At 39.8% G+C, this 21,970-nt stretch overlaps 2 protein-coding genes across 6 annotated transcripts; one reads left to right on the plus strand and one right to left on the minus strand.

Moving 5' to 3' along the window:
- Positions 1-1,258: 1,258 nt before the first annotated feature.
- Positions 1,259-17,236, plus strand: pfkfb4b (6-phosphofructo-2-kinase/fructose-2,6-biphosphatase 4b). Of its 5 annotated transcripts, none has more exons than XM_073469274.1 (14): positions 1,259-1,352; positions 10,165-10,281; positions 10,437-10,533; positions 11,030-11,096; positions 11,206-11,280; positions 11,370-11,426; positions 11,792-11,913; positions 11,990-12,197; positions 12,320-12,466; positions 12,555-12,659; positions 12,765-12,894; positions 13,609-13,671; positions 13,859-13,923; positions 16,125-17,236. In XM_073469274.1, the coding sequence occupies exons 1-14, from the start codon at positions 1,310-1,312 to the stop codon at positions 16,182-16,184; spliced, it is 1,356 nt and encodes a 451-aa protein (XP_073325375.1). In that variant the 5' UTR covers positions 1,259-1,309; the 3' UTR covers positions 16,185-17,236. The 5 variants fall into 5 exon arrangements, with proteins under 5 accessions (XP_073325375.1, XP_073325374.1, XP_073325377.1 ...); XM_073469272.1 differs by lacking the exon at positions 1,259-1,352 and adding an exon at positions 8,207-8,464; XM_073469273.1 differs by lacking the exon at positions 16,125-17,236 and having other exon boundaries at positions 13,859-15,667.
- A 58-nt stretch (positions 17,237-17,294) lies between these two features.
- arpc4 (actin related protein 2/3 complex, subunit 4) lies at positions 17,295-21,040 on the minus strand. Its single transcript, XM_073469277.1, has 6 exons — positions 20,979-21,040; positions 19,104-19,222; positions 18,871-18,982; positions 18,633-18,728; positions 18,076-18,246; positions 17,295-17,834 (listed from the first exon to the last, which is right to left on the minus strand). Exons 1-6 carry the CDS (start codon positions 20,979-20,981, stop codon positions 17,829-17,831), a joined length of 507 nt encoding a protein of 168 aa, XP_073325378.1. The 5' UTR covers positions 20,982-21,040; the 3' UTR covers positions 17,295-17,828.
- Between the last annotated feature and the right edge of the window lie 930 nt (positions 21,041-21,970).

The raw sequence follows: 21,970 nt of genomic DNA on the forward strand, positions 1-21,970 counted from the left end.
CAGCACCTTCTCCCATCAGACACCACAGCGCACAAAGTCACTATACCAGAGTCCACTTCCCCCTTGGATTCCTCCTCCTCCATCTACTCCTGCTCCGCTTCCTCCAGAGAGGATCAGGAAGAGCATAAGTTTTAAAGATGTAAGAGGACTAGGACACAGTTCTGTAAATTTCCATTTGAGTATGTAAAAAGAGGAGAATGAATGATCATAACTTTTCTTTGCCGTGTTAGGTGGGCTCCTCGAGTGCTCCTGAAAAAAGTGACCTCATCCTGAATGCACTGAGAGACAAGATCAGACAAAAGCAGCAGCTCCAGCGAGGCACGAGTGCAGACGGGGGTCAAACAGAGCCCGACACTGAAGTCCAGTGATATGTGCCTTTAAAGAAACTTTGGTTTAATCTGTGCTGTTTCTATGATACATTTATTCAAACGTTTCAAATAAACTCCTGCACACGCTCTTACTTCCAATAATACATTTACTTTTGAGAATTCAGTGCTTCACCTTCATCAGGCAAATGGCTTGTGACAATAAGAAGCCATCTTAAAGAGGGAGGAGCTGCAAGTCTGCAGCCACTCATATACCCAACGAGCGATGTGGAGACATTAACACCAAACATCAATTTACTATATTACAGTCTCCAATATCTTAAAATAAATAAGGTCCAGAACACCGTTTGACGCTAGAAAGGTGGCAGGGTCTGCCACATATAAACAAAGTAAAACATGAAATTGTGTTGTCCTTCAAGGACAGTTTGTTTACTCAGTTTATTCAGTCATGAAGATGAAGAGCGTTTGTTTACTCAGTTAGTTGAATGAGTCAGTGAAGATCGTTCTCTTCTAATTAAAATTTCCTCCCCGAAGCCACATTGTGCAACTTCAAGGTTTTCTTTTTTGGGGGGTTCTTTCTCCTTCTTTTTAGGTTTTAAAACAAGTCCCCATCTGCTTCCGTTGTTTAGGACAATGATGCAACACTGTTTTTCTGTGAAGCTCCAAAATTGTTTTGTGGACAACAAAACTTTCCATCCACATGAGGCTGAGAAGATAATGACTTTAATTTAGATTTTGATGTGAACTTTTCCATTCACCTGCAGTCAGGGGTGCAGGTACAGGTGGGGGTGCAGGTGCAGATGGAGGTACATGAGAACATCTAAACAATAACAAGTGGATGTATACATGCGCGCGCGTGCGTACAGACGCGATGATGAGCGCGCGTCCCTCTCAGCTGCTCACTCTTCATTCATTGGTGTCTGTGCGGCTGTAGGACGCTCACTGCTCACCACGCTGGGAACAAGAGCCTTCAAACCGGGACCATGAGGGGCTCCTGCCGCCCGAGAAACACGCGGGACAGAGCAGGTAGGCTCGCACTCCCGCTGAGGTGTCACTTTTGTATTTTTTCCTGTGTTTTTATCCACTCTTCGTCAGTCGACATGGTGTGCGGTGGGCGCTACAGAGCAGCTGTGCTAGCGAGCGGATGAAGTAAACAAGTCTGTCTGTCACGTAGGCATGCTCCAGAGCTGACAGGGCTCTGTACCGAGGAGAGGCGGGACAGACTGCGGCACACAGCCGCGAAATGTGGGGAAGACTTGGCATTTCAGGTTTCATGGAGCGAAGAAATAGTTTGTTACAAATGCCAAGGGGGGCTTTGGTAGCTAGCATCCTCCTGAGTGCTGTTCAACCTGGCTGCAGCTGCTGTTAGCTAGCCTCTAAGCTAGCTGGTGGACAGGAGAAGTAAACACTGACTGTTTGCAAACATCAGGCCACTTACTACAATGTTATGTTAAAGAAATGATCTGAATTAGGTTACAGATGTCATCTGATTAAGTTGAGGTTGCTTGAGGCATTTTCTACAGTTAGTTATTGACAAAGGTAATGATGAGGAAATACAGTCTGACCACACTGTGTGCATGTGGGAGAGAGTAAAAGTGACAATCAGATCTGACCTGAAGGCTCATTTTTCTTAAACTTCATCAAGGGAATACCTGGTTTGTGGATCAGCCTGGATTTAGGAGCATCTTGCATGGCTCTCACAATAGTTACAAGCAAAGTGACACAAGTTCAGGATCAGAAATGGCTTTATTGATCAAGTTGCTCACAGTGCACTGACACAGAAATACAATGTACAGTAACATGTGCAAAGAAAGTAGGTGTATATACAGTATATTTAAAAACACTGATAGTCAACGCCATAAAGAGTATACACCAAAGAGTCTGTACAAGTCAGCTATTCTGTTTGTTGTAGACAGTACAAGTAGTGCAACGACATACAGATGTTTTTTCAAACAGTCTCATGCATATTTCAACATCATTTTTGTAGTGGCTGATGTTAATTTTGTTTCTTGTTTGTAAATGACGTGTTTATTGCGAACACCTACGTTAGGTTGACTTCCCCTTTTCACAACATGTGTTGCAGTGGATGTGACAGATGGAGAGGAGATTTCAGTGTTCATTTGCATCCAAAATCCTGCTCTAACAGGTGCTCTCTTGCGTTAAAGGAACCTGAATGTTTGTGTAAACATTTCAGTCTGAACTTCTGTTTACTTTTTCAAACCAACCCTATCATATTCTTCCTGTTTTTGAGAAGACTTGCTACAAAGGATTATGTGCATATGAACGGCATCTGAGCCAATGCTAGCACTATGGCCTATATAATCCAATGACTCAGTTATCATAAGAATAAGCTATTATGTAACTCTATTGGTCCTGTAGCCTGGAGGGGCTGTTCAGCATGATGTATTGTTGACAAGCGCCATGCAGAGAGGACAAACTCTGACTAAGTCTCTGTTAGACTTTGTGTCCTGATAGAGGGATTCGCTCTTGTTCCTTGTACGAATATGGTCACAGTGGTTTAAATGTCTGCAGGCCGAGCTGTTGTGGCAGATGTACGAGGGATGAACAGAGCTCAGGCTGTGTTGGTGAGTAGGAGATGTGCTTTGCTAGTTGTGTGTCCGCCAACACACAGAGAGGTGGGGCTGAGCAGAAAAACAGGAAAATCATGATACAAAGCCGCATACTTGGAGTGTTTATTTTAAGAAAAGGTCAAACTTTGCATTGAGACGCTTTAATATAATATGATGTTAAGAAGGCGCTGCGAGTTAGCTTTGTGTCAGGAGTGCCCACATTGCCCGTATGTGTTCAGAGCTGCAGACGGAGAGAAATCTGCTTCAGTGGGTGCAGCAGACCCAACACAGATTATTATATCCCTACAAACACTCCACAGTGGCCGTATACCTCCACGGGATATTTATCTCCATGCCCCAGCTTTCGTAAATCTGGCCTCTTTCGCCTTCTTTTCCCACCTTTCTATTCTACTCAATAATCCTTATTTTTTCAGTTTTTATCTCTGTCGGTTCCTGCTCTAAATAATCACAATAAATCACTTCCTCTCCTCCTTGTTCACAGACTCGCTCCCTCCCTCGCTCTCTGCAGCTCCCTCCCTCCCTGTGTCTGCTCTCTATCTAGGGGAAAGTTCACCCGCTCACTCAGAATCTCATTATAGGCTTCAGGCAGCAGAGCTGTAGCCTACATGTGTATGCATGATGCCTATGCAGTACTTGTAGGTTGCCTACTCTCAGCACACTCATCAAGCAGATGTTTTGCATCTGGGAGCATTCAGGTTCAGGATTGTTAGTGTTATTTTTGTATATTATGCTTACGAATGTTTGCAACGATTCTATCCAATGGAGACATTAATCTTGCTCGTGTCTAGCACAATAGGAGCCTATTGATTCCGGATTACAATAGATACTGTATAAATAAATGCCAAAAGGATTAGTCCATTAATAACAATTGATCAACACAAAATGCATTGTCAACATATTTTAGAGTGAAGTAATCATATAAGTCATTTGTCAAGCAGAAATGACACTGCAAACACTGTTTGCAACTTCTCCAATGTGGGTATTTGCTCATTTTCTCTGGCCTATGTCGGTGTAAAATGAATATCTTTTGGTTTGGGACTGTTGATTGGATAAAACTAGGGCTGCACAATTAACTGCAATACAATCCAAATCACAATATGGATAAGTGCAATATTCAGAAGCTGCAATGTTTTGATAAAGGTAGAATGTGTGACAAAACAGGATTAAAATGAAGTCCTGTTTTGTTGCAGAGATGCGTTGACCTACAAATCTTGTTCTCTACATGTAAAGAAACATGTTTCATTAGTACAGACTAGGGCTTTCACAATATCAGATTCTCACTACACAATTATCGTGGGAAAGTGAATGCAGGATAACAATATTATTGTGATATTTATAGCGAATTTTGGGTGAATAAATTACACTCACAATACGAGTGTAGGTGTACAAAAGTTTACACGTAGTGAAAATGAAAAAAGCGAAAAGGCAACTAGATGACTTGATAAATAAAAGATCTACACGGCCTAACATCTGCACTGGATCATTCACAAGATATAATCGTATGTGTATCATTAACACAATATCAATATTTAATTTTATAATATCACTGTTATCATCAATATCAGTATATTGTGTAATTAAGTATTGCAAGTTAACAGAATCAATAATAAAAATAATCATTGGTTGTATATCTAATATAAATCAACAAGCTTAATCAGTGGACAGAGCACAGACTAATAATACAGGAATATGCGGACACCCCTGAAATAATACTTTTATTATGAGTGTGTATTTCATAGTTTGGGCTTGACCCCTTAATTCTAATCATTTGACATCATAATGATATAATATTCAGTGATATTTTAAATTCAGTGTGTTCAATCTTTGTGTACAGGGGCAATGAAAAATGAAAGTTCAACAGGGTCCATAAAGAAATGTTTTTCTAAGTTTGTAGTGGTGGGACATGACTCAGGGTGCAGGCACAGAGTCCTGACCTCAACTCCATCCAACTCCTCAGGGTACTGACTGTCAGCCAGGTCTTATCACTTAACATCAGTGTCTGGCAAATCCCTGCAGTCACGTACTAAAATCTTGTAGAAAGCCTTCCCAAGAGAGGAGGCTGCTAAAGCAGTGAAACAGAGAGTAACTAATTTACATCATAATGCAAATATCATTCATATACTGGTGTAATATTGACCTTTGTATGTAAGAAGTTCAACAGAAACCAAACTCTGAGTCTTTAAACTAAATCACCATGGATTATGGAACGACGTTATGTTTTCTTCTGCTCCTCCGTTACTTGCACAACATAATAACCTAACAGATACAGCAATGCAGCTTTTATGCCAGCAACCAGGCAGCAGATGTGACAGGAGGTCGATAAATTCTGCAGCTGGCCCTCAGTCGAATATGACGCACCTTCTGTAGCTTTGTTTGCAAAGGTTATGTAAGGTTATGCACTTAAAATCAAAAAGTCATAGTTTGTGTCACGTTGTTGCTGTCTTCAGATGTATATGTTTAAAGTTTTAACAAAGATTTTAATCGCAACTGAAGGAATCTGGCTCTTTTTTTTTTATAACTTTTTGTCAGGGCAGGCTTGTTTTTCTTTTTCAAAATGCCCTGCTGGTTAAAGTCTATTTAAGGAGTGAATTAGTGTGGGCGGGTAAATGAGTGAGGCTGAGTGTTATGAACTGGCTCATTTTTGGCTAATTATTGTGCAGTACACAGATGTCTGATGTCTGAATAGTTGGGAATTTTGATACTGTACAAAGCTCAAAGACATGTTATTGATACATTTGGTATATTGTATATTTATTGTCACATTTCTGCTTCTCATGTGTGCTTCTGCAGCAGTTTGACTGTGATATTTACCATCTTAAACTCCAGAGTTAAGTGTGAAGGCTGCCAAGGCTGCGATGACCGCAGTTTGAAACAACTTTTCAACATTTGTAAGCTGTGTTTGTGGTGACATAAATAAAAACCAAGTGGATTTTGTGCTCTAACCTAACCAGACCATAAGCACAACATCAGTTGTTAAGTTTCATCATATACAGGTTTGTGGCTTGCAGAAATGTGCATTGCCAACTTTTATTCTGGCGACTGGGTTGATAACTTTCTGTCAAACAGCTGCAAAACTAATGGGAGTGGGGAAAGTGTGTGTGTTGAAAGTTATGTGTGTGTGTTGGATTAATTGCTGGTAGCTCTGGGGTGTAGTGTCTTGCTGATCAGATTAGTCCTGCTGACATGCTGACTGTCCCTGACAGCAGTGCCGTCTGACCTTTACTGTTACAGTAGACGCTGAACTGGTAACCGAGCGGTCAGTAGGCCTCAGAAACATCTTTGTCTAAGCTACATTGTTTACTTCACTGAATTTCTAATGCGTGGCCTTTTTAAAGTGAGTGCACAGTGCCACCTGGTGTCGCAACTTTGACACTACATTACTATTAGTACAAGTCTCATCAGAATGACAACAAACACTTGAAGAAGCCTTCAATACAGGATTATTACAAGTCAGACTGACATGATTCAGTCATTACTTGAAAGTGAAACTTGACCCAGTTAAGTGATGACGAGGACTTTTTGTCAAGACATACTGTAGTCCGCATTTTCTCACAAGTTCCCATTTATAGTTTTGGTTGGGCAAATATTAACAGTGCGAAGTCACACCCCTTCCAGTGGAGCCCATGGGACCTTATTTAAAAAAAAAATTGTTTGGTAGTGAGTGGAGAGAGACAAATTAATTTTTTGATCCTTCTTGAATTGTGCCATGAATCACACATATGATGTCAATTTAAAAGATAATTTTCCAAGACAAGAAAGTCCCAGTTTGTTGTAATTAAAGTAAAATACCATCTAGTTTTGTGTCAAACCGCTCAGTGAACTTTAAGTAACAGGTTTTGGTTACCGTTTAATGAGATGACGTCACTAATGCGACTGTTGGCTGTGTAGTCCTTATAATTATGTATTTTCATTCTTATGTTTCATTAGTTTGATGACAAACTGCAACTGTATTGACATGGAAAATGTCACTATGCGCATTATAATTTCTCAGAGGTGATGTCATTAAGTGGTCTGTTTTCTCTGAAAAGTCCAAAACCCAAAACATAATCAATTTCCAATGCTAGAGGAATAACTGTGGAAGTCAGCTGGACATATTTTATTCATCAGTTAGACAAATAAATAATCAGAAAAATAATGATCAGATAAACTGAAGTTGAACATACTTAGCTGCAGCCCTAATGTGTTTTCCTTTACATCAGATTTAAATGTTTTCTCAAGTGGCTGACTATCTTGTAATAAAGACGACTGATTATAATGTCATCAAATGTGAGTTTTAGCAGCTGATTGACCAAACATTTCTATCGTCACAGAGAGGATATCCTTCAGTGTGTGACTGCTGTATAGTTGAGGATGTGTGCTGTGTGATGTGGAGGCTGTGGGGCCCGTGACTGGGTCGTGTAAAGCTGTAAAGCTGGAGGTTTCGATAGTGTTTCGCGATCATGTTTATCCGAGCTCCCATCAGGCAGCACGCCTTCGCCATCCCCGTTCCGCCTCTCCTATTGGCTGCTGGGCCCGTCTTCTCTTCTCTGATTGGTTCACTTCTCAGTTGCATTCACTGCCCATGTGTGCTACATGTGAACAGCTGTACGCTTGTTTTTCTTCCGACATCTGCTTTTCCGCCCCGCTTTATTCTGCGAAGTGCCCGCGTCATTACGGTAACTTTCAAAAGCGTGTTTTCTTAGAAAGAGTCTGGATCTGGATGTGTGCTTTGTCCTGGAAATATTTGGGAAAACATTAAGGAAAGGGATTCAAGGAATTGCTGAGAGCACCGAAAGTTCAGTAACATGTGCAGTAAAAAAGACAAGAAAAACAAAATATGCAGTATAAAGACAACAAAAGCAAAATGTTTGATAAAAAGACAACAAAAACAAAATGTTCAACAAAAAGGAAATTTGCAGTAAAAAGACAATAAAAACACAATGTTTTATAAAAAAACAACAACAATCATGTTCAATAAAAAGACAACAAAAACCATTACAGGTATGTTTCTGTGAAAATTGACCAACTCTGTTTACATAATGGTTCATTGTGAATGCTTGTGTTTCCCTCTTTGATTTGACTAATAAGGCAATAGGCTTAATATGTGCTACATTGAGTACAGGATCATTGTACTCATCAGTGTGCTGAAAAAATCAAACGTAAACAACCCTGTGATAAGTCCCTGGCATAAGTCCCTGGCACAGCACTGCAACATGAAACAACACGACAGAAATGCTGGCAATGCAAAGTTACATCCTGTGCACGGCTCCTTGTTTTCCTCCCTGACTCCGCTGTGCGCAGTCTCCAGTCATTTACGGTAATAAGAAACTGCTGTTTCTCAGCTGATCTGTGACATCCTCCCCCCTGCAGCCTGCTGAATCAGACTGCCAGGGCTATAGCCCACCGCCTCACTTTAACAGTAGGAGGCTAAGCTTGATCATCCACCATCCAGGATGTTAGACAACGAGGAGTACATGTTGGACCCCTCCCCGCGGGAGCTCACCCAGAACCCGCTCAGGAAGATCTGGATGCCGGCGTGCAGAAACGGGCACATAGCTCAGAGACGGGGTAAGATGCGGGCAGCTGGCCGGCAAGTGCCGCAAAGGATGTGACAGGGTGGTGATGTCGGGCATCTGCTGATATTCTTTCTTTTTTATTCATAGTTACTTTATTTCAGACATGTTTTCCTGCTCCCAGCCTGTCTCTGGACATATTCCGTTATGTGGCATCAGCGCGCGGTGTTTTCAGATGTTGCGCACTAATAAAGTGCTGATCATCCTCGATGCCTTTTGGTGCGTGGTAATGTTGCATCATGCTCAGCTTATCTGGCTCGTTTTTCCTCTAATATCACATGCGTGGAGGTAAACTTGAGCAGAATAAGTGGCTGTAATTACATTTGACCATATGACACACACACATGACCCAGATGCATCAATTTACCGGGACCAGCAGCACTCCCAGCCAACATGTCTGATTGTGTTAGGCTGGACGTGCCAGTGAGCAGCTGCTTTTTATTTCAGCCAGATTCTCTCAGCCTGGTTTGCTCTCTCTCTGCAGGTCGGCTTGGTTTTGCTGAGTCAAGCTCTGATGGTTTGGCTACTGCTGGTCCAGACATCCTGCACCTGGCACTGAAACGCCTCACTTTCTTCAACTTTTTCTCCCCTTTAAACATCTTTTTCCTCCATATAGTCTCCTTCGACATCAGTCCAAAACCCCTTGTCTAGGTGACAGCAGGAGGATGCTGTCCTGCAGGGATATGTGGAGAATTTGTCTTTTTCAGTAGGCAGGAGTTGGACAGTTTGAGCCAAAACCTTTCAACTAGTGTATTAAAAATGACAGTTTTCAACAAAGTAATTACAATAAAGAGCTATACAGATCCAATCCAAAACACAGGAGAAAAGAACTGCTTACTTCAAATAATGTTTAACATACATTTTGAAATATTTCTAAAAATCTAAAAGAAGCTCCGGTCTTTATTTCAATGTTTATATATTTATTAATTCTTAAACACACACAACGTTAGCTATACTTTCCTTATCAGTACATGACTAACCAATTGTGTATGAAGACCAAAATATAAGTAGATGAGCTAAAATTTACAACTTACTAAAAGCCATGACTATAATAGTAATCAACTTATTTTGTTTGTTTGCCAAATATCAAAATGTTGTCATTGCCTTTGTGTGTAAAAGTCCTGAATAACAGCAGGTTTGATTCAGAAAAAAGCCTCAAGATTGTAAGCTTTCAGGTGGTTCAGTGAAGTGTAGTTGGTCGCTGCAGTGATCAAACCTGACCTTTGTTGTTTTACAGCATGTTGCTGTCTGTAAATAACCAGCGTGTCTCTGACCTGATTTTCCCTCTGCTGTCTACACGCACAACTCGTCCTTTTATTCACAGATTTCTTCATTTGTCGGGCCTTCGTCTTTTCTCATTCTCTCGAAGCGCCGATGGGACACAAATCCAAAATGCTGATGAGACGTCTCGGTGTCTAGAGAAGCATGTGGCTTGTTTTTTTTTCCCATCAGTTCGCAGTTTCAGTTGTTGTAATCATGTCTCTGCTCTCTGGCTTGGTTTTTCTGTCATAGTAATGTGTGTCACTGTCACACAGAGTGAGCTGAAGTGTTTTCACTGTCTAGTGTAATTATGAGCAACCTTGAAGACTAATTAAACTCTTGCAGAATGGAAAAGTGTTGACAAGCCATGTTCAGCAAATGTAATGTGTGAGAAGTGAGTTAAATCCATTAAAAATCTGTTTCTCTCTCTCACAGTGTGTATGACAAACTGCCCGACCCTCATCGTGACTGTTGGACTTCCAGCACGAGGGAAGACTTACATTTCAAAGAAGCTCACACGCTACTTAAACTGGATAGGTGTGCCAACCAAAGGTACCTGCTACACACACACACACACACACACACACACACACACACACACACACACACACACACACACACACACACACACACACACTCACACAAACCTTACAGTATAAACCAGCTAATCTTCAATCTTAAAAATGCATAATTTTCATCTGTAACAGAGTTCAATGTTGGCCAGTACCGGAGGGAGTGTCTGAAGATCTACAAGTCCTTCGAGTTCTTCCGTCCAGATAATGAAGAGGGCTTAAAAATCAGACGGTAAGTCTACGTGGACTTCTCTCGCTGTCAGCTGATTTCATGCAAGGTTGGCCAACCATGACTACACACACTGATTTAAAAACTCCTTCAAGTAGACCGGAGCAGCTCATCTGTGAAACGATCACCTGCTGAGGTGAAAGCCTGCAGATTTTTGGCTCTCTGTGGCACATGATTGAGCACAGTGATATACACTTTATTCCCTCTACCTCTGTAATATACAGAAGGGGTGTCATGTTTTCAATCCTAAATCAAAACTGAGTGAAAAGAGCATTCAGTTATTTCACATACACTCTGCAAAAAGCCACCAGGATTAGAAATTGTTGCAAGTTAGGAAACTCAAGTTGTTGTTGTAAAGTTCCCTTCTGCCATCTAGTGACTCCTTTTTAAAAAAAAAAAAAAAAAGGTTTACAGCATGTCTGAAACAAAGGAAATCAGCAGTCGATGTTGGTTACAAATCTCTCAGTACACTGACTCTGTGTCTGCGATCTTTTTACAGTCAGTGTGCGTTGGCGGCACTTAATGATGTTCGGCAGTACCTCAGTGTCGAAGGAGGACAGGTGGCGGTGAGTCCTTGACGCTGTCCCTCAGTTCTCCATGTTAAATGATCATAATATCAGTATATGTACTGTACATCCGAGCTGCTTATGGAGTGTGTTTGTCCTGCTGTTTCAGGTTTTTGATGCCACAAATACAACAAGAGAAAGAAGATCGACCATCGTAAAGTTCGCTGAGCAGAATGGCTTCAAGGTATATAAATAAGGCAGCTTAGTATCAGATTCAATCAGTCACTTTGACTTGACGACCTTCAAGTTTACTTTAGTTTTTTGTCAATCCAGGTCTTTTTTGTGGAGTCTGTGTGTGAGGACCCAGACGTCATTGCACAAAATATCGTGGTAAGGTTTGTCTCTTTTAATATGTACAGGTTAAATCATTTACAATGGAATAAGCAAACAATGTACTGTATTTATTTTGAAAATGTTGACATAAGAGTACTTGCCATAGACAAATTCACTCTTCCTTCCTGTGATAGTGGGACATTGCAGAGTTTCACAACATGAGTGTTTTGGGCGTTTTCACACTGGAAGTTTACCGTAAAAATAATCTGGTGATATGAAATCCGAATCAAGATGTAGACCAAGAAGACTTGAGAGCTCTGTCTCAGATGTAAACAAACAAACAAACAAAAAAAAGCTTTGTCAGACAGCTGACTTCCTCTTTACTCTACTCACATCGTCTTCCTGTGTTTCTCTCTTTACAGCAAGTTAAACTGGGCAGCCCAGACTACAGCCACTGTAACACAGAGGAGGCCATTGAGGACTTCATGAAGAGGATCAAATGTTACGAGTCCTCCTACCAGCCTCTGGACGAGGTTCTGGACAGGTGAGGATACACGTTTCAATCAGATTAAACTACCTCTGTAAGATCACAGATGGTTGACTTGACTCTCTCGCTCCAGGGATCTGTCCTACATAAAGATCATGGATGTGGGCCGTCGTTACCTGGTGAACCGCGTCCTCGACCACATCCAGAGCCGAATCGTCTACTACCTGATGAACATTCACATTACACCACGCTCCATCTACCTGTGTCGCCACGGCGAGAGTGACCTCAACATCAAGGGACGGATCGGAGGAGACTCTGGCTTGTCTGCCAGAGGAAAAGAGGTGTGTGATTATATCATGAGTTTAATTGTAGTCCAGAATATGTGTTGGTATGGTTGTTTGAGAAAAATCATTGTTTTCATTGGATTTGAAATATGTTTCTTCAATGGCCTCTTACACTCTAGTTTGCCAAACGTCTGGGGAAATTCATGCAGGACCAGAACATCAAAGATCTGAAAGTTTGGACCAGCCAGATGAAGAGAACGATCCAGACAGCCGAGTGCCTGGAAGTGCCGTACGAACAGTGGAAGTCTCTCAACGAAATAGATGCTGTATGTCTGTTCTTGTTTTCATTAAAACAAATGTCTCTTAATTGTTTGTTTACTCAACCTAAACACATCTTCTCCCCTCTTTACAAAGGGTGTGTGTGAGGAAATGATGTATGAGGAGATCCAAGAGCATTACCCCATGGAGTTTGCACTGAGGGACCAAGACAAGTACCGCTACCGCTATCCAAAAGGAGAGGTGAGAGTGAGATTCTTCCAGATGTCTCATTACTCTTTTTCCAGGGGTGAATGGTTTGTGTCCTGAGAAGTGTGTGTTTTTGACTTGTCTGTGTTCCTCCGTCAGTCCTATGAAGATCTGGTGCAGCGACTGGAGCCAGTGATGATGGAGCTGGAGAGACAGGAGAACATTCTGGTCATTTGTCACCAGGCCGTCATGCGTTGTTTTCTTGCATATTTCCTGGACAAGACTGCAGGTATGAAGGACTCACAGTAGGGGACAAAAAAGTGTATAAACATTTCTCATTGTTTGTTTTTTGTAGTTTTTTTTTTTTTTTTAAGCTTTGGCTTAACTGGAACGCATTAAAATGTTATGTGCTCCAGCCTTAAAGGATAAATTCACCCAAAAATTATTATTTTCTCTATCTACTGATAGAAAGACAAGTGAAGTTTTTTAGTCTACAAAATACTTCTAGAGCTTTATAGAAGTGTTGCAGCATTCTTCTTAAGTAGTAGACTGAAGTAGATGGGGGACTAAAATGTCTCATACATCATCTCATCCAACATAATCCAAGTCTCTGGAAGCCCCAAGACAAGAAAAGACATTCATTTACAGCCTTGATGCTTGGTCAAGCTCGTGCACCCATTTCAGACAGCGCTAATGCTTTTAGCTTAGCAGCTAAGATTTTGTCATTTAAGAGGGTGAAATAATGACTTTTTCAAACCAATTTGGGTTTCAAAACGATTCCCTGTCAGCTTAAGTTGTTTAAGAGAATGCTGCAACACTGTTTTACTGGGAAGTTCCAGAAATGTTTTGTGAACTACAAAACTTCACCTAACTTGGGGGTGAGTAGATAAAGACTCAGAATTTTCATTTTTGGATGAATTTATCCTTTAAAAGAAATTATGCTGTGAACCTTGACCCTGAAATTAACAAGATGTTTCATAACTTTCTGTCTCTACCTCCACAGAAGAGTTGCCTTATCTCAAGTGCCCTTTGCACACAGTGTTGAAGTTGACCCCCATGGCTTATGGTGAGTTCTGTCACTTTTTCTGCTCATATTGAGATTTGCCACGTTGTTCTTGCGTGTTAAGTTCCCCAAAAATGCCTCCCCAAGATTTTGTAGCATCATTTTGTCTGAAACGTAAAAGCATAATTTACATTTTGTTTTTCCACTTGACCTAACTATAATAATCCTTGTTTTGTTTACTCTCACTCAGGATGTAAAGTGGAGTCTGTCTATTTAGGCGTGGACTCTGTGAACACACACAGAGACAGACCAGAGGTAGGTATCCCAGGCAGCACACAGAAATGTCTCTCAGCAGACGACGTAGACAACTCACCTCACTGCGCTTTACCTCCAACTCATCTGTGACTCAGTCGGGAGGATGTCTCGCAGTAAACAGTTCACCTGTCAGAGCTCTGTGTGACTGTCTTTGGTGATTTCTGTGGAGTTTTCCATCGTATTTAGTCTTCATCTCCCATCTGAAGCAGGCCCAGCAGTCAGTGCTGATCTCTCTTGTCTTATCGCACAGAAAATGTAAATGTGTCACACATGGCAGATTGTCAGTGTTCAGTCTTCGTCCACTTGTGATCCCTGACAACAACCGAGATATCACCTCCTGCCTCCATGCTGTTATGAGTCATTGTTAACTTTTTTCTCATTTCATTTTTGTCTCCCATTGGGAGCAGAATCATGCTGTTTTTCTTCTCTCAGGTCTTTCTCTATGGTGGCCTGGAGAGCTCAACACACTGCAGCTTAAGAAAACACATGCAGAGACTAAACACAAGAAAACACCGTCATCAAATTAACAACACAAATACAGAAAACACTACAAAATAAAGAAACGCTGCAAGTCGTACTGAAAACAACAGAAATTAGTTTACTTTTCATTAATCAATATGTTTAAAAATCATTCTGATTACATAAATCTTGGTAAGCGAGCAATTAGCAGAAGGACATTTACAGCAAATATATGAAATAATATCAGTAACAGTAAAACAAAAGCTTTTAAAAATAAGTCAAGAACAACAAAATGAAAATGGAAAGAATATTAAACTTATACAACATTTCAATATGGAAATTCTCAAAAAAACACCATTTCCATGTTTGATAAGGAGTAGGACGAAGTGTACACTTAATAAAGCCTACCCCTTCTCCACTACTAACTAAGTCATCATCAGGATGTTAATTAAAAGATGAGAAAACATTTGCATGTGTTTTATTAAGTTGCAGTGAGTTGAGCTTTCAGGGACACCGTATTTTCCTCAGTTACATCTTTGTAGGAAACAAAACTGGAAACCAGGACAAATCACTCAGCGTGTGTGTGTGTGTTTGTACTTGTATGTCGATATTTGTGAGGACCAATTTTTCTTATAGATGTAGGACATTTTTTAGGACAGCGCTGTGTGAGGGTTGAATACGTTGTCAGTGAAGCTCCTCACAATTATAGAAGTACAAGTGTGTGTGTGTGCGTGTGTGTGCATAAATACGATAGTGAATAAATGTTTTTCATAATATTATTTTGTAAATCTGTCTTTAAATACCATGAATTTTCCAACATTGGGCTTTTTTTAATAATAAATGTGACCTTGATTGTGTTTCCTGTTAACATAAAGCTGTTTAAATCTTGTTTAATATGTAACTTTGCTGTTTTTTTTTAAATTGTATACAAGTGACACGTGACAAATACATTTAACCTCAACATACAACACAAACTGACGAACATGATCATTTTATATGTTTTATTTTAAGATAACTTTGTCTCTCTGTTAACATGTTTACTGTTATAAATGTGAAGGGTTAATCTGCGATACCAACCCAAAAAAACTGTCTTTAAAACTTTCATCACTAGACCTCCACTTGAATCAAGATGTACAACTACGAAATCATTACTAATAGTGTTCATCTGTTTCATGGATAACGCACATGCTTAGATTATTTAATAAAATGTAACTTTTTTTCCATTTTTTTTTTGTCTTTGTCAAGGTTTACTCATTGTCAATATAAAACTCTGAATTGAAACAAACGTCTTCTCTTTCTCTGGTTACTTTTTTACTGTTGGAAACATCACTGATTTTGACAAAGCTGCTTTGCATTCAATGAATACAGTGTCTCTATAACTTCTTTATATTTCACATAAGTCAGTGGAGGTTTAATTTATGAGTAGTTATCTACAGTAAAATGCTTTCTTCTGTACTTGTCTGAAATTGATCATTTAAATAGTTTTGTGACACAAAATGACTCTGAGCCATGAGCATGTTTTAACGTCTTTACAGCACCTTGAAGGTCTGTTCTTACATACAATCTCTGAATACCGGATGAAAACATGAATTCTGCTTTTAATAAACTAAAAGCTATCAGAGTCATTTTACTGTTAACCGATATGAATATGAAAGGATTACTGAATGAACAAAGTGATTTGTAAATATCAGATGAGTGATGTAGGATAATAACTCCGTCCTCTCCTCTCATCACTGTTTCAGAATGTGAATGTGCAGCGAACCACAGACGACGCTCTGCAAACTGTCCCAGCTCACTTCTAATCTCCTACACTTCCTGTTCCAGCTGAGACCTCGTCCGACTTCCTGTTTGGACCCCTGAACAGCATTGAGAACGGTGCTGTTCCACTGCCCACCATGGCAGCTTCTTCGCGGATACGGAGAGAAGAGCATTTTCCTTCGAACAGACTCAAAACTGTAAAGCACTTTCACGTTAACGTAATCCATTTTTATACATCTGTTCTGTTACTGTAGCTCGACTCCCAGTGAGGAAAACGCCAATATTTTTGATATGTGAGTCTACTGTTATCATTGAAATGATGATATTCCCTTAACTTTCAGCATCTTTTTCCATGATATTTAATATCTACTGTATATTACATTGTGTACTGTGTATACCGCCATATGCCCCGGTGTTTCTGAAGATGTTTCTATCACAACCCCCAAAAAACTGTGAGGAGACTGTAACTACTACAGTTGATCAGTCCTTAATCCCTGAATGGTGAGCTGAAAGTTGTTTTTAAAATATGTTTCTCTTTGCTAGTTGCTGAATTATCTTAAAAGGGTAACCATCTGGCTCAGTGCATAAAGGTTAAGATAAATAGTAAACATTCCAGAGGTGAAGATCAAATTCTTGCACCACAACAGATGGAAACAGCGTTGTAAATGCAACTTTTCTCTAAAATGTAGCTTCTGTTCTGTAATCCAAAATCCTGAGCGATGGGACCCTTCCATCATTCCACCATTTTTAACCAAAAAGGATGGACTTTGGGAGTTACAATGAAATGCTATGACAAATCTTCAGTGGTAAGTCTGTCACTTAAAGAGGCAGCGCTTGATTGATTTTAATCGCTCATGCCTGTTTGTATGAGTATAAAGGTACTGTGCAAACTGTACACGCATGTTTGTTTGATGTGAGTTTTGTGTGAAAATCAGTATGTATTATACAATGTCATTTTTTGGGGGGGGGGACCTCTAGACACTTTCTGTTATATTATGCATTTGATAATGTATAATACTGCACTGAAGTTTTTATTCAAAATGCCTTGTTTGTCTCTTGCTGTCAATCTCAATAAACCTTCAATGTTTGGGTTAAAGACAGCTGCAGTTCGTGATTCATGATGCCAAAACAGGTAAAAAAAGAAATCACTAAAATACAAAGATAACTTTTTATTTCTCTTCACTGCCAGCACGTGTATTTATTTTCATTCTTTCCATTTACAATAGGGTTTACTCTGCGTACTCGCAACAAGAAATGTGCGCCAATTGATTGCCCTCATGGTTTAAAGTCTATCATGACAAAACAGCTAAATCAAATTCATGTGCATATAATATATATATTAAAAAACATTTAAATTATTTTTTTAAAAATCCATAATACCCTGTGCTCACTAATATTGATTACAAATATCCTTTTGAAGGACCTACCCTGACTTCTTCTGATGTTTTAAAGGCAGAAATAAAGGTCTGGTGTGAATATTCATTATGTACAAGCATCAATATTTTTGAGCAAAGGCATATTTTAAGGTTAAAGGGCGAAAACAACATTGGCCCGTACATCTTTACTGTACATCTTCTGTTTTCTCTTGGCTGATCATATTTTGCCTCCTCTCTGCCCTGTGATGTGACGACCCACAGTGACGGCCAAGATTGCAAAAGGAATGTATTCCTGGGTTTTCTGTCTCTGCCTCAGAACTGCAAAATGAAACAAAAACAATGTCTAAGCTTCAGGACATCTACAACACAAAGAAGAATATGTAACTTTTTTCTATAACAGTATAACTTTAATCACCTTTAAGATTCATTACATTCTAGCACTAAAATGAAATAAAAAAATGGCCAAGAGCAGTATCCAATTAAAATACTTTTAATAAAAATGCTGCTGCATCAATTCAAGCATAAAGAAATAGAAAGATGCAGAAAAACTACAACTCACATTTTTGAGGAACTCCTCAGCGACGATACGAGCCCTGGCGTTGACGGACAGTTTCATTTCACTGATCTCCTTGTCAATTTCCTCCATGAAATGAATGACAAAGTCCACCAGTTTGTGTTTGTACATCTGCTCTGTGTGGAAGTTGGTGATGAGAAAACTGATGTCATAGCCCTGTGAAATGACAAAAGAGGAGTGTTAACAATGAGATTGTATCCGTGCTGAAGATGGTAAACTGTAGCTGTTAATAACTGAAAAGGTCTCACTGTTTAAACAAATCATTTCCTGACTATTTGTGGAAAACGTTTGTGGCTAAAAGATAACTGGAACATTCAGGGTGCATTCAAGAACTCTAACCAAGTGTATTCAGGACATTACAAAACATAACTCCTGCCTATCTTTTCCTTGCCCCTTGTGCTCTATAATGTTTACAACATCAAAAAATGAATACGTCATTTTAATTTTTGCTTGTCAGGATATTTTGGGCTATTTTCCTTGAATAAACAAGTATGTGTGGGAGCCCTGTAAATGTGACAGACCCATTTTCAACGCCCACCTACCTCCACTGGTTTCCTCCTCAGGATGAAGAAGTTCTCTGCTCTCATCATCATGAAACGCATGAACTTATGGCACAGAATCTTCTCAATCTCATCTGCCTGCAGCACCCAGGAACAGTCAGGGTTACAGATACAGTTCTGATCTTAACATTAATCATGTTAAATGCTGGTTGTTAAGCAACCATCTGTTTGTATAAGGGTTTAAAACACATAACCATTTGTCAGCAGAAGCTTGACTGACCTGCTTGACAGCGATGCTGACTCTAACAGAGTTGATGGAGCCCTCAATCAGAACTTTCTCTTTGTCATTACGACTGATGATCACAGGCTGGAGGAGAAGCTCTTTACTACTCCTAAAAGCCGGAGAAACACACAGTAATTTTTTTGTCCATTAAGGGGTGAAACTCAGATTTCATGCACTGCTTGGTTTTAATCGCTCCAAAGTCACACTCAGAGTTGCTGCGACAGACTCACCGTACTTCCACCTCTGGCTTGTTGTGTCTCTCCACCACTTGAGAGGAGAAATTCTCCAGGCAGAGGGCGGCCTGCAGAGTAGCGCGCACTGCATTGAGATATGGGCGTAAGGTTGCAGTCTGAGGGGGGAGGAGCGAGAAAGAGTAGATGATTATCATTCCTAAAAAAAAGAATGTCTGACTCTGCAGGCAGGTGCAACTGACAGTGAGAAGTCTGTGGATCGACAAGTTTCAAATACACACTCTTCCCTGGTTTCACTTCACCTGATGAGTGTTCAGTAGGCGGTCACTGACTAGATCTTTGTGATTGTAACATTATAGAAACAAAGTAAACTATTTGTATTTCATTTTTCTTTTCTGATCTTTGTTTTTGTGTCCAGTTAGCCTCGACATTTTGAAAGAGTACTTAAAGCCACAACAATAGTAGGCATTGATGTTTTTACTACAACCACTTCAATGAGAGTGTCCTTTGACTAATGACTCAGGGTCCTCACTGACAACACACTTTTCTGAAGCGACTGTGAGCAGGGTTTCTTTCCCTTGGACTCCAGAGCCCAACGGGTCAATCAACAGCCTATATCATCATCAATCAATGACTACTCAGATAATTTGTTACTGCTGTGTATGTTGAACTATATATAACTGTAATGAATTGCACAATAAACACAAGAGCCTGCCCAATTTTATCGGCCAATAATGTTTTTTTTTTTACAAAACATAATGCAGAAATATGCTTGGGGCAGGTTATGATTATGGGAACTATTTAATTCACAGGGAAGTTTACTGTTTCAGTGCTCCAATGTCATTTTCCCTATAACAAGAAGTAAAAATGTTCAGCCTGCATTACATACTTATCATTTTCGTAACCACATTTGAAGGATCACTGAAAAAAATGTGTGTACTCAGGCTCCACTGTCTGGATTATATTCTTTATCAATTACAAAATGCAGCGCTTAGTGCATACACTACTCAATATTATTTAGGGATTTTGGGATATGGGTGCATATATGCATGTGCATAGATACACCATAAAAGTCAAATGAAATGTGTCACATTATTTACGGGGACCAAAAATATTCACAAAACACAAATTAAAAATTCAGATATGACACAGAATAAACAAACAATCAAGTCAAACACTAAAATATCCCAATATCCCTAACTAATTTTGTGTAATGTATCTTTGTCACAACTCCTCAATAACCATTTTATGGGATTTCTATTCAAATGTTTCTGTAAATTGTTTATGATAAACAAAATCTGACAATTGAATTTCTACTGATTTGATTTTGTGTAGGCCTCACATACACAGCATGAGATGATGGTGTTCAGCTGAACCTCACATCTAACCTCACTGTAGCTCAGCAAGCAAAATGCAAAACCAATACAATTTTAAATGTTGTGACACGTACAGACAAACTGACTAATGCAGCTGTGAGACATTTCAAAGCTTCGGCTGCAGCACAATGTCACCGAGTGTCTCCACATCATTTTCATTTGGTTCACCAGATGTGTCCTCTCTGTCTATCGTTACACAGCATCAACTAACTACAGTACAACGACCAACCTCACACGTGTCGATAAATACTATATTGTATCTGGGGTCACCGGATATGTATGCACCTATAAGCACAATGAAGTAGCTAGCTTTCTATTATGTCCGATATTTTTCCTTTTAGCTAAGAGGCTGACAAGCTAACGTTAGCATGCTAGCTAGTTAACTACCTGCTTAGCTAGCCCAAAAAAGACTAAAGGCGAGCTGTGCTAAGCCTTCATTACGGACGAGGAGCGGTAACGACTTAATATAGACAAGGTCTGATATATGTAACTATTAACCTGCGTCTGTTTATCAGCAAAAATGTCAAATGTGTCTTACCATTTCTCTGTGTGATGAGAGGAAGCTAAAAGGCGGAAGTAGTTACACTTGTCAGGTCTTTTCCGTGAACATACCGGAAGTCAGCTCTCTGCCTCGAGCTGCGTGTAAAGCAGCTGTATGAGCAGCACGGAGGACAAATACATCAGACCACAACATCACAGTTTAGCAGTAAATGTATTTTAACTGTGTGTTTGGTAGTAAATTATATAACGAAAGACGATGCAGGACATTTCCCCACAACAGGATAAAAAGCTTGGAGACAGAACCTGCTTTACCTGCTACTACTGCAATCAAATATCAGAGGTTTTGTAGTGTAGTTAGCTGTGCTACAGTAAATGTGCTCATGTGCTGCACTATATTGAGAATATGCTTTGTATATAAAAAAAACAAGGAAGTTTTGAGTTGACTGCTAACCAAAGTTATCATTCAGGGTTTTTTGCAGTACCTTATAATGGAGGCAGGCCATCAGTAGTTAGATGCTCAGGGCAAAAATGAGCTTTTTTTTTGTGGGCAGTGCTTTTTAATTGGATCCTCATTAGCTAATTGTAACTTTGTCAACAGCAACTCTTCCTGGGGTCCATCATCCCACCTGGCCCCTGGTTTGCTGTGTGGGCATTTTCGTTACAGAATATGCACCTTGTAAGCAAAATATGAGTTGATATAATGTCGGTCTGACTCAAACAGATTGGGATCCTGGGGATTTGGAGGCCACCTCTGCGTATGGTTTTATCTTGGTATATGATAACGTGGATTGAGTGATTGGGGTCAGGATCAAAATCTGCTCAACCTGTTTATCTGAACAGATGATCAGCATCTTCTGTAGTTCATAAAATGAGTGCAAACACAACTTAATGTCTATCACAAGCAGCATTTTTGAGGAAAACAACTGTATGTGTCTATTAGACTAATCAATGTCACTTCACATTATGATTGGTTTCCACAATGGTCAGCAGACTGATGCATCTTCATTCCCTCCTTACAGGTAAAGGATA

This window comes from Pagrus major, chromosome 6 (assembly GCF_040436345.1).
Source record: "Pagrus major chromosome 6, Pma_NU_1.0".
Taxonomy (NCBI): Eukaryota; Metazoa; Chordata; class Actinopteri; order Spariformes; family Sparidae; genus Pagrus; species Pagrus major.